The 12,619-nt window shown below is 38.7% G+C and overlaps 1 protein-coding gene across 1 annotated transcript; it reads right to left on the reverse strand.

Annotated features, from left to right (window-relative positions):
- Positions 1–1,537: 1,537 nt before the first annotated feature.
- On the reverse strand, positions 1,538–9,836 carry pgghg (protein-glucosylgalactosylhydroxylysine glucosidase). Its single transcript, XM_034307117.2, has 14 exons — positions 9,596–9,836; positions 7,615–7,860; positions 7,259–7,469; positions 6,593–7,034; positions 5,266–5,385; positions 4,950–5,081; positions 4,749–4,860; positions 4,572–4,644; positions 4,337–4,473; positions 4,095–4,228; positions 3,863–3,958; positions 2,781–2,878; positions 2,344–2,567; positions 1,538–2,127 (listed from the first exon to the last, which is right to left on the reverse strand). Exons 2-14 carry the CDS (start codon positions 7,856–7,858, stop codon positions 2,051–2,053), a joined length of 2,100 nt encoding a protein of 699 aa, XP_034163008.2. The 5' UTR covers positions 7,859–7,860; positions 9,596–9,836; the 3' UTR covers positions 1,538–2,050.
- Positions 9,837–12,619: the final 2,783 nt, after the last annotated feature.

The raw sequence follows: 12,619 nt of genomic DNA on the forward strand, positions 1-12,619 counted from the left end.
ATCCAAAAAAACTGCTATTTCTTACTGATTTTTCCAGGTTATGTGTGTTCTGTAAGACAGAGGAAGAACCTTTGCTTCATTTATTTTATCAATGCAATCAGGTGTATTCCCTTTATGAGGATTTGAATTATATATATATATATATATATATATATATATATATATATATATATATATATGTATATATATATATATATATATATATATATATATATATATATATATATATATATCCCCTTCTATAAAATGTGATTTTAAACTTTTCACTGAAAGATAGATTTCTGTATTTTTTTCTGGCATCTGGCTATTGAATTTATTCATAATTTCTTTGTCTTGCATTGCAAATATTTTATTCCCAAGAATAGTTGAAGTTGTTCTTGCTGAAATTGCCCATACTGTTAACTCTCTTAAACTCATTAATAATAATAACAAATTTCTTAAGAACTATGATCTTATTATTTTTTCCTGCTGATTGAGGTTTCCTCTCTTTGCCTGTTTGTATATTTTTCCTTCCCTTTTCTTTATGACCTTTGTATCTCAAATGGAGTGCTGTTTTCTTTGCAAATGTGTGTGTGTGTGAGAGAGATCATCATGTGCAGGCTGTGTGAGAGAGTACCACACCAAATATCTCAGTTTAATCCACTTAACCAGCGCCTTATTGTAGACTACAGTAACAGTATTGGTTGTATATTTGTGCTTGTAATTTCTAGTATGATACCCATAGAGTGCATGGGGACAAAATTTGTGTGATTTGTTGTTTGTTTGTGTGATTGATGGATTAATCCCAAAACCTTTGAGAAAATAGTCAACTACAAACTCTGACTTGTGCATCCTATCTAGGGAAACGTGGCATAAAACTGTCTCAGCAGGACACTGATAGGATCATCACCTGACAGAACCGGCGCTGTTATTAAGGCGAAGCAATGACTAGCCAAGTATTAGGGAAAAAATGACATAAGCAACTATATTTTGTCTGGGAAGCTTATTACCTCATACTATAGACTATATATAGACATATTATAGACAGACTCCTAAACACTCAGAAACTGGTCTTAAAGAACACACATACATATATATATATATATATATATATACACACACAACTGAGCATTCTCCATCCTCTTCGCAATTTTTTTTGCAAGTTTTTGCACATTACATTATGCTGCTACAATACTTATTATACTGTACCTAGGCTGCTACTCTTATGTTTACACTATTTCAGCTACTTATATTGTACTCTTGTACTCTTTGCACTATTCTCACTAGATTCACTTTCAAAAAGAACTGTGTACTGGTCGGCACTGCACTGGGACTTACTGTGCCCATTGTCTATCCCAGTAGTCATTGTACTGTCTTGTGCTGTCTGCACATGTTTGCACTTGTGCACTTTATGTATAAATTTATGCAGTCCCTTGTAGTTCTTTGCTGTTCGGTGTTTGTCTTTTATGTAGCACCTTGGTCCTGCAGAAACGTTGTTTCGTTTCACTATGTACTAACTGGCTGTATATGTTTGAAATGACAATAAACTCCACTTGACTTGACTTGACTATAGAAATAAGATTTATTTATACACAAATTTGAAAGACAGTACACAATATTTCATCTATAGTTGCACTACATTAGAACCAATACTTTTAATAATTATAGCAACATCACATCACAATTATGCAATTTTTATTTAATAGCTCATCACTAATTTGTAATTTAGTTCCGATTCCTACATTTTGTCAAAGTTGGCTTAAACTGTTCAGAATCTCCAGTCATAATGTAACAGACAACAAATGACCAATCTTAATTCATGGATCAAATGTATAATGAAAATGATATAATTTTATTGTATTTACCTGGCTTTAAAAAAAGTACAAAATCAAAAACAGACTGTAAATAATCAATGATTTCAAACAATATCATATAATATCAATATCATATCTAGCAGCTCAATTATATCATAAAAATAATACTGCTCATCAAAACATGATTTTTTATGGCACTAATGTTGCCATGTGCCATTGTAATGTACAATTAATCATACTGGCTTGTGATTTCTGGGTCAAAGAGGCCAGCAGTAGGAGGTAGTGCTTTGTTTTTGGATCTTGCCAGGTTGCCATGGAAATGTCACCGATTGACCTGTAGTCAATAGATACAAAAATATATATCAATATTCCTGTGCAGAATAAACAAATTACAAATGACATGCATATAGTTATGCACAACACTGTGAACAATCGTACATTAAGCATGTCTTATATGTTGATTTTGAAACAGCACAAGTTACTTAAGTTAGAATTGATGTTTCTTTTGATTATTGTTGTTTATCTGATGTAAGTGATTATCATTGTTGACCTGGATGAAGAGGGATTCTGTCTCCAGAGCTCTGTAACACGATCTCAAGAGGACAAGGCTGCTTACTGCCAGAATCCTTTGCCTGCTTCTCCACTACAACGCTGACTTCCTGTCTATCCACCACCCAGTCCAGCTTATTACCAAGATAACTGATGCCTTTCAGACTGAGCATAGACACTTCATTAGGTATTAGCGGGGAAAAAGTCAGACAGTCCTTTTGAACCCTGCAGAGGACAACAGAGGAATATCAGAAACACCAATCATCTGGAACATTAACATGAAACTCTAGAAAGTAGAAGTGGTTTTATTGTATGCGTGCACGCAACACCCACGTGGAGTACGTTTGCGTTTCCATGAGTTAGTATTCTGTATGTGTGTATGTGTTTGTGTGTGTGCCTGTATTAACTGCTTGTGTGGAAGTCACTTTAGGCACTCGCCTGAAACCAGTGTACCCAAACAACACAGCCTGCAGAAACCCCCCCATGCCTGTGAGGAAGTTGACCGCTCCAGAACCATCGGATGTCTCACTCCACACCTGCGCATATTTTATACAACATTTAACATTTGCACATTGTTTTCCTGGGGGGGTGCCAATAATTCTGGAGCTGAAACAATTTTGAAAATGCATCTGAAATGAATCTTTTCAAAATCGTTTCAACTCCAGAATTATTGGCATCCCTCATGAAAATGATACACAAATGTTGCATAAAATAAACATTGCAAAGAAAGATTACAATTTTTCACTCCAACAGCTGGAGAAACTACTTACTTACATTTCCCCTAAAATTTCCTCAAGAACTTCCTTTTTAAATTAGTAATATTTTACCAACAGCATATCTGGTATAAATGTTGGCACCCCTAAAGAATATTTAAAATAAATGCAAAGACGTTATTATTCTTAGAACTAAATTTATTAAAAATGCTTTCAGTATCTAGGAAATATGTTTGCCTTTTGAGCGCTTCCTGTTTATCATATTGCACACATATAAAATCCCTTTGTTATCAGTCACCATGGGGAAAACCAAATAGCTTACATTAGCGAGAGATGTTTGCTGGCCACACAAGTTGGGTAATGGATACAGAAATACATAAATAGTTCAATATCAAACAAAACACCTTCAGGGCAAGGAAAATCTGAAACTGCTGAAAATATGACAGGAATTAGACACATTAGTGTACTGCTCTATCAGTTTCAGAACCGCACGGTGACTCTTGAGGTTGTCGTGACTTAGAAAAACTATTAGACGCCACCTCCTTGACATCGAGCTATCAGTGCTGTTATTCTCAACAGGGAAGACTTCAGCAGATGATTGTGGGGATGTCAGTAATTTTGAAACCAGCATTTTGCAGGAAAAAAATCCACTATTTAAGAAAGCTTTTTATCTCTGAAAAATAATTGGTTAAAATAAAACTATACATCACTCCTCAAAAGACCACTCAGTGCATGTGGTGTTTATTTTCATAAAGGGTGCCAATAATTATGAAGTTGACTGTATGGGGAGAAACACAAAGAAATTACCTGGAAGGGCCCCTGTATATTTTTGAGGCACTTTTGCAGAAGCTGTTGTGCTTTTTCAGCTTCACCAAGCTCCAACCAACCCACTGCAAACATACTCTATTGGTGGCAAACACGTTCACACACACACACACACACACACACACACACACACACAAGGCATTTACATTTACACTGTTTCCCTACTGAAATAACTAACTCATCCATTCTACTAATAATTTAAAGACAATCTTACCCAAGTCATAGCAGGACCAAGCGGGTCAGTGACAGCCTCATAACATTCCAGATCATTCCGCCTAACCTCTGGGCTCATGGGCAATCCCAGAGGGAATCCTACCAGAATGGCATCTGCCTGCTTCACTTCACTTCCTGTAAGGTAAACATGCACAAGACGTCATATTAGCATTCAAACCGAAATTGTAATGTGAGTGTAGCAATTCCAAATGAAAAAAAAAAAAAAAAAGAATAGTGACGCACCCTTTTTGTACCCATCAAATTCGGGGTGGTACTTTAGTCCAGGGTCATAGGGGATTTTCAGCTTATCAGCTATTTCCTGCCATTCTGAGGGTGCTGGATGCTGGAGCAATCTAGCCAAGTCCACAGCAAACTGCAGACTGAGAAATACATACAAGATGAGAAAACCTGAAAGAGGTTAAATCTATTATAGTAAAGTTTACCTGAATCAAGCATGCACCATATAGCACATACACACCTGTACTTGGCCACAGTGTTAGTGTACACTGAGTTGTCAACATTTTTGTTGTACTCATCAGGAGGCATCACTCCTAAATGACACATGCAAACAGAAAAACCTTCAAAAATTCTCTTTTTAAGATATCTCTCAAACATGAAATATGCAACTTTTGTCTGTTTAGGTCACTCTACGTACCTCTGAGGTGGTATTCCTGGTCATCAGGGTCCCAGATAACTCGGGACACCCAATAATCGGCTATACCCCACACCACTTCACTAGCACCGCCCTCTTTAAATATTTCAATGTCCTTTCAAAAGAGGAGAACAATGATGGATTTTTGAAGACATCTGCCTAATATACACTCTTGGGGTGATTCAGCATGATATACAGGAGCACCTGTGTTAGGTAGAGGTAGTCACGGAAGGCAAGAGCTACATCTCCGTTAATATGGATCTCCTGCTTTCCATAACTGTCCATCGGACACACCTCTTGACCAGATACAGCACTCTCCCACGGGAACTTCAAGCCCTGTAACAAATTTGGAATGAAAAACACATGCAAACATATGATACATCAAATCCTGTGCCTTGACAGTGAAATGAAGGCAAACAAAAAGGAAAACTAGTCACAGCAGGATGCTATGGACACTACATTTACACACACACACACACACACACAGGCACCTCCTAACCCCAACCACTCTAATTCATACCTTATAACCCTGCTCCTGGGCATTGATCCGAGCACCTTCTAGTGTTCGCATTCTGTACTCCAAGACAGCTCTGGCCAGGTTAGGGTGAAAGAGCGCAATGTTAGGGTACATCCATGTGTCCTAGACACAGAAAACCAAAAATCATTTATATAGACTTAATTCATAGGATTAGCAGAAAGAATGGACTATTTTAGCACTCATCTAAGTTAGATGTCACAGTCTTACTAAACTGTCAGGAAACGTCTTCAAGATTTTATCTGTGGTTCTCAAAGAGAGAGCACAGCCCATCCAGCAGACCAACGTTATATGATTTTATTGCTTATATGATCTTATTATTCACTTATTTTAGATCCCTAATGAGCAATTCAGAGGTGACAGTGGCAAGGAAAGTCTCCCTAAGACAGCATGAGGAAGAAACCTTGAGTGGAACTCATAAGGAAACCATCCTCTCCTTGGTGACATTGGGATTATACTAAATCATTACAGTATACAGTTGTAGAAGAGTAAAACCACGTGTTGAAGGATTGTTCAGTATGTGGGATGAGCAGACAACAGTCTTTATGATTACCGCAGCAGTTCTTAGATACAGATCGATGGCATCCAAGTGATTATCCAATGAAGACAGGAAGAGTGTTGGGCATAAACTGTTTTTAGAAATTTGGATTATTAGGGTATCCACTCCACTAAGGTATTTTATGCCCTAAACATGTGTGATGTCTCAAAAAGGGGATCGAGCCTGTAATATCACATATATAACTTGGCAACAAAAACTTGGGTATTTCCTTATCAAAACTCCATCATCTAACAAACGAGCATAAATAATGTCATCTTTAACCAAAGCTGCATAAACGAACAAGGAAAGGTCATAATAAAAATGTTTAAGATCTTCCAACACAATGTTGGATGGTTTCTGGGGGCGGAAATGGAGGCTCCAAGAAATAAATATGTTGGTACATGGTGTGTACCATGTACTATGTATTTGTTTTAAGCCTAATGGCCTTGGATTATTACAAACTCTTCTAATATGTGATCATGAGGTCTGTGAATTACAATCAGAACTAGATATTTGAAAATAGTTTGGATGACTGAAAACCTTGGGATCCCAAACAAACTTTGGGATTAAGAGCCATCATGTATACTCACCGTCCACTTCATTAAATTGTTTGATGTGAACATTAACTATAGCTCTTGACCTGTATCTGCACGACTTCATGCACTGAATCGCTGCCACATGATCGGCTGATTGCATGATTGCATGAATGGTGTGCAAATGTTCCTAATATAGTGCACACTCTCAGTGATTCCTACCATTTGTTAAGAACCTTACCTGATCCCAGAAAACATGTCCCCAGTAGTCCTGTCCTTGTCCGTGTCCCCCGTTAGACAATCCTCCAGGACTGATTCCCCCAAATGGCGTGGGTGTCTCCGTCAGAGAGGGGAGCGCACTGAGAAGGTAGAACATGCAGCCAATCACAGCTTGACTCAAAGGCTCTGGTCCGTCCAGCTCCACACTGCTGCCATGCCATAGCTCCGCCCACGCCCTTACATGGGACGCCTGCAGGTCGCCATGTTCAATGAGCTCCAAACCAGTGTCAAAACAAAACTGGGCGATCTCATTGCTCTCTGCAACTGCAACCAGGAAGCTCCAGCTAGACTGGCTCTGATCAGGCATTAACCTTACACAGGAGATTATTGGGGTCCAGATAAGGTGCACACAGGGACGAAGTACTCCAGGGACTTCTGCTGACATAGTGTGCCCAAATATATGCCTGTTGTTAAGAAACAGAGCTTTACTATCATTAACTGAAGCAGTAAGCAACATCATTGCAGATCTAATTCATGTGAAGAATCAGTGTTTGTCTGGTTTGATATGTGTATTTAGGATTAAACAAGGCTTTTACATATTCAAATCTATGCCCTGGTCTCAGACTGTTGATAACATATTGAGCTTCAGATGCCAAAATACACATCCTTAGGTTTTGGTTAAACGTACCTCCCTCCTCTATAGTCAGGAGCCTTGTCAAAGGCAATGTCATGACTTTGAGGAGTGAAAGAACTATCAAGCTCGACTGTGATTGGTTCCTCAGAGCTCATCTGGCGCTTTAGCAGCACTTCCATAACCAGCAGGTTGGAATACTGTCGATGAGCGTAGAACATCTGAGTTGCTTCCACATAAGAGTTAAGTATTGAGTGAGTGAATATACCTGCAAGAGAAGAAGAGGTACACTTTACCATCCAGGCATGCATACCGGCATCATAAAGTGTTTATAGGAGTTACATGCTAGCCAACCTAAGCAGAGGGCAATAAGAATAGGGTAGACAGAGGAGGATACAACATTCAGGCTATACCAGTGTGGGCGTCCAAACTGTACGTATGCTTCCCCTCCTCGACCTTCATCCTGACTGCAAGTGGACATGGTATATCAGCTCGGTGACAGGCTCCAACCTCTCCATTATAGACTCCACCCTTATGCATAATTTTTCCAAACACTCTCCATCCCAGCATCCCGTTGGTCAAAGGCGGCAGAAAACGGTGATCAGAGGGTAACGAGTGAGTTGAAAATATATAAGGGTCTGCAGGGTCAGGGTTCATCTCTGGCAAACAGAAGTACCAACTGTCAATACATATGCTTGTGCCTTGCAAAAGTATTCACCCCCTTGAACCTTTCCACATTTTGTAGTGTTACGTCCTGGAACTGAAATGGACTTAATTGGGATTATAAGTCATGACTGTACACACAATAGCCCATAATACTGAAGTGTGCTTTTTTGAGCATTAAATATTCAACACTGTTGGAGTAAAATCCCTAAATTAGTTCTGGTGCAATGACGAGAAGTCACATAATTACTTGAATGGAGTCATGAATGGAGTGTCATGTGATCTTACTGGAAACACACCAGGCTGCAACCTTACAAAATGTGAAAAAGGTCAAGGAATATTTATGCAAGGAACCGAATGAGCACAGGGAACAACTAACTAACAGTATTTACAGTTGGGGTCATAAGTTTACATACACCTTGCAGAATCTGCAAAATGTTAATAATTTGGGGGAAAAAAATAAGAGGAATCATAAAACTTGCATTTTGTTTTTTATTTAGTACTGCCCTGAATAAGCTATTTCATATAGCAGATGTGTACATATAGTCCACAAGACACAATAATAACTGAATGTACACAAATGAACCAGTTCAAAACTTTACATACACTTGATTCTTAATACTGTGTGTGTTACCTGGACGATCAACGACAGTTTTTATGTTTTGTGATAGTTGTTCGTGAGTCCCTTGTTTGCCCTGAGCAGTTAAACTGCCCACTGTTCTTCAGAAAAATCCTCCAGCTCCTGCACATTATTTGCTTTTTCAGCATCTTCTGCATATTTGACCCCTTTCCAGCAATGAAGGACAACTGAGGGACTCGTACACAACTATTACAAAAGGAGCAAACATTCACTGATGCTCAAGCAGGCAACACACTACATTAAGAGCCAGGAGGATGTAAACTTTTGAACAGGATGATCAGTGTAAATTGTTATTATTTTTTCTTCTGGGAAACATGTAAATATCTTATGTAGCTTCTGAAGGGCAGTAATACATGAAAAAAAGGAGATCTTTAAACAAAATAATAACAATTTACACTGATCATCCTGTTCAAAAGTTTACACCCCCCCTGGCTCTTAATGTATCGTGTCACCCTCTTGAGCATCAGTGAATGTTTGCTCCTTTTGTAATAGTTGTGTACGAGTCCCTCAGTTGTCCTCAGTGTGAAAAGATGGATCTCAGCATCATACAGCCACTGCTGGAAAGGGGTCAAATATGTAAAAGATGCTATAAAATCAAAGAATGTGCGGGAGCTGGAGGATTTTTCTGAAGAACAGTGGGCAGTTTAACTGCTCAGGACAAACAAGGGACTCATGAACATCTATCACAAAACAGAAAAACAGTCACTGATCATCCAGGTAACACACACAGTATTAAGAATCAAGTGTATGGAAACTTCTGAACTGGTTCATTTGTGTACATTCAGTTATTATTGTGTCTTGTGGACTATATGTACACATCTGATTTTGCAGATTCTGTAAGGTGTATGTAAACTTAAGACCCCAACTGTACATTAGTCACGTGATGACACCCCTGTTATTTAAACCTTCCCTGAGGATGACTGTGAAGCTTTACCATAACCTATTTCCATAAAGCTTGATAACAGACAGAAAAGTTCTGCTTAATTACAAACAACTTTGCACTTTAGTAAGTTTAATATTCACTGTAATGTTTCTGAGAAATGTGTGAAGTAGATTATACACAGTTAAATGATGAAACTCTTTATACATACCGTCTGAAAGTAAGTGGTCTGGTCAAAAAAACCAAAAAAGTTGCTGAAGTTAACAAAGAAGCTCAGCTTGTTAAAACTTAAAACTACAACTAGACCCGAGTTTACTAAGCAAACTACAGAGAAATCTTATAAAAAGCAAACTTTGTTTTGATAAACCTTCCCTAACATTCGCTTCTTTCACTGCTAAGAGGAAGCTAAACTTACTCATTACTACAGAACTGTGGCTCCGTGTGGGCGGAGCCTGGGGGCGGGGCCTCGCCTTTTTTAGGCGCTGATCTGGGATCAGCTCCCGAGTCCCACATTTCTATCTTTGCCAGCATAAACTAAACATCAAAGTTGGTTTGAGATCAGTTAAGCATAACTTTTGCCAAGACAATCAGCTGTCCTTCAGTGAATGATCAGATGACACTCAGATGACAGGGGTATGTTTTTTTTGGGTTTTTTTTTTTTTTTTTTTTTTTTTTTTTTTTGCTTCTGCAAATGAAATCCTAATCATTAGCACAAAAATAAAACTTTGCTCGTTACACATGAGTTTTCAGGAAAATCTATTACATTATACACAACCAGTTATTTTTACAGGTCAACTACCAGGGATTAAAAAAAAGAAAAAAAGGCTGCAGTTTTGTTTTGTCATGATTTTTTTAAACAGTCAGTGTATTACAATAACAGTGTCATATGAAATTTAAAACTTACATTCATGCAGGTTCTAATCCAAAATAAAATAAAAACTCTAATAAACACACACACACACACTTGCCTTTGACTCCACCCTAAAGTGCTGACTGACAGGTGGACTGTGAAATGAAAATGCAATCTCTTAATACATTTTCCCAGAGAATCAGTGATGTGATTGTGTAAAGGCAAATCAGCCCATGCATGTAAGTAATGCCTCAGAGTGCAGTTACATATAAAGTAAATATCTTGTCAATTATCATACTGAACTATTGCATGAACTGTACACATGCAGGTTGAGGACGTTGTCCATTTAAAATGTTCATTTAAATAAAGCTAAGTATGATGCAGTTGAATCTCCATGTAGATAAACCAAATACAAATACACTATATGGCCAAAAGTCTGTAGAGTCTGTAGACACCTGACCATCGCACCCATATGTGGTTCTTCCCCAAGCTGCTGGAAGCACACAGTTGTATAGAATGTCTTTTTATGCTGTAGTATCACAATTTCCCTTCACTGGAAGTAAGAGGCCCAAACCTGTTCCAGCACAAAGCGAGCTCCATGAAGATATGGTTTGGAGTTGGTTGGAGTGGAAGAACTCGAGTGTCCTGCACAGAGCCCTGACCTCAACCCCACTGAACACCTTTGGGATGAACTGGAACACCGACTGAACCCCAGACCTCCTCACCCAACATCAGTGCCTGATCTCACTAATGCTCTTGTGGCTGAATGAACACAAATCCCCACAGCCACGCTCCAAAATCTAGTGGAAAGCCTTCCCAGAAGAGTGGAGGTTATTACAACAGCAAAGACGGAAATAAATCTGTGTTAATGCCCATGGTTTTGGAATGGGCACATATGGGTGTGATGGTCAGGTGTCCACATACTTTTGGCCATATAGTGTGGATTATTATTGTACATATTACATTTCAATTTGAATTTTGCCACCAATATTCTCTAATACGATTTGTTTTTCGTTCACAATCTGGCAGTGTGATGGAACCTACCTGTAAATCTCCAGATAATCCTGTGCTGGACCTTGAGATTTTAGCTTGAATGTTGTCATAGTTTCTTTTTATGAAGTGTTAAAAGATAAAGCTGTTTAGGAGTTGATGTACTTGGTAGTGAGGTTAATGCTAGGTGTCTGATGTTATAACCTGGAGGAAATGAACACTAATCAATATCACACAGTAAAGGATGTTTTTTTTGTCTTCTTCTTCTTATTATTATTATTATGATTATTATTATCAAATCTAGATGCAGGTTTTGTAATAGTTAAGGACCCCTGTTGTAAGTTATCAGTATGTCATATAACCTTTATGCTCCATGCAGCTACATTAATAACATTCTGTTAGTCTAAAGATAGACACACGCACACACACACAAAAAAAAACCCTAGGTCTTTGGTGCTTTTTTTTTTTTTACTTGCTAGGCAGAGCAACATACAACAATTACTCTGCATTAAGAAGTTAAAGGAGTCATGTGCTCCTCCTGGTAGTGATATGATGTGCCTAAAAGTCACTTATTTTCACTCAGAGTTGTGAATTTACGGTGGGAAGAGACAAATCGGCCACTGGCAATGTGGAAAAGTTGCGCCAGATAGCCTTCTTCAAGAAAATCTCTGGCTATAGCTGTTGTTTTTCTTACTGGAGATTGCATTTCAGTGTGACAAGATCCCAACACACACATGGAAGTGAAAAGCAATGCACCGTAGTAAATTACATTCAAACCTGAAGCAACACTATGCTGATTGTTTTTTCACTAACTAATGCAGGAGCAGTCACTAATGGAAAGCAATACTGTTTGTGTATTGCATTTCACACTTTCCCATGGTGTGACTGCTTTTCTGGCATTGAATGTTATCTATAATTTAAGAGAACTCAGCTGTAAGATAAGATTCTGTGTGAATACAGCCCCAGGTGTGTTGACTTAAGAGTGGGAACTGCATTGCAGTGATCACCAAACCTGTCAGCGCTACTGTACAGAATTGATTTCAGCCCTAAACCAACACATCTGCTTGAGATCACCAGACTGCATGATGAAGTCTGACTGAACTGAATTCTGTAGCAGGGTAGTGGTCAAGGAACAGTGTTGATGACCACTGCCCTTACACGTCTAGGCCTCTAGATGGGGTTACAACACAGTTTGGTTTCGGCTGGCAGCGAGCCAGAGGTCGGAACTCCGAACCCTGGGAAAAGAGCAGCTTTGCCCTTATAAGGCTGCAATCCGTCCCCTCTGCTTTTTCCTTTATTGCTCTCTTCCTCTCCTTTCCTCCCTCCCTCTCTTTCCTTCTCAGACCTTAGAGATATTTACAGCAAGGCCAGCTCAGCGTACCTTATTAGGAACTG

The sequence above is a fragment of the Pangasianodon hypophthalmus genome, chromosome 9 (genome assembly GCF_027358585.1).
Source record: "Pangasianodon hypophthalmus isolate fPanHyp1 chromosome 9, fPanHyp1.pri, whole genome shotgun sequence".
Taxonomy (NCBI): Eukaryota; Metazoa; Chordata; class Actinopteri; order Siluriformes; family Pangasiidae; genus Pangasianodon; species Pangasianodon hypophthalmus.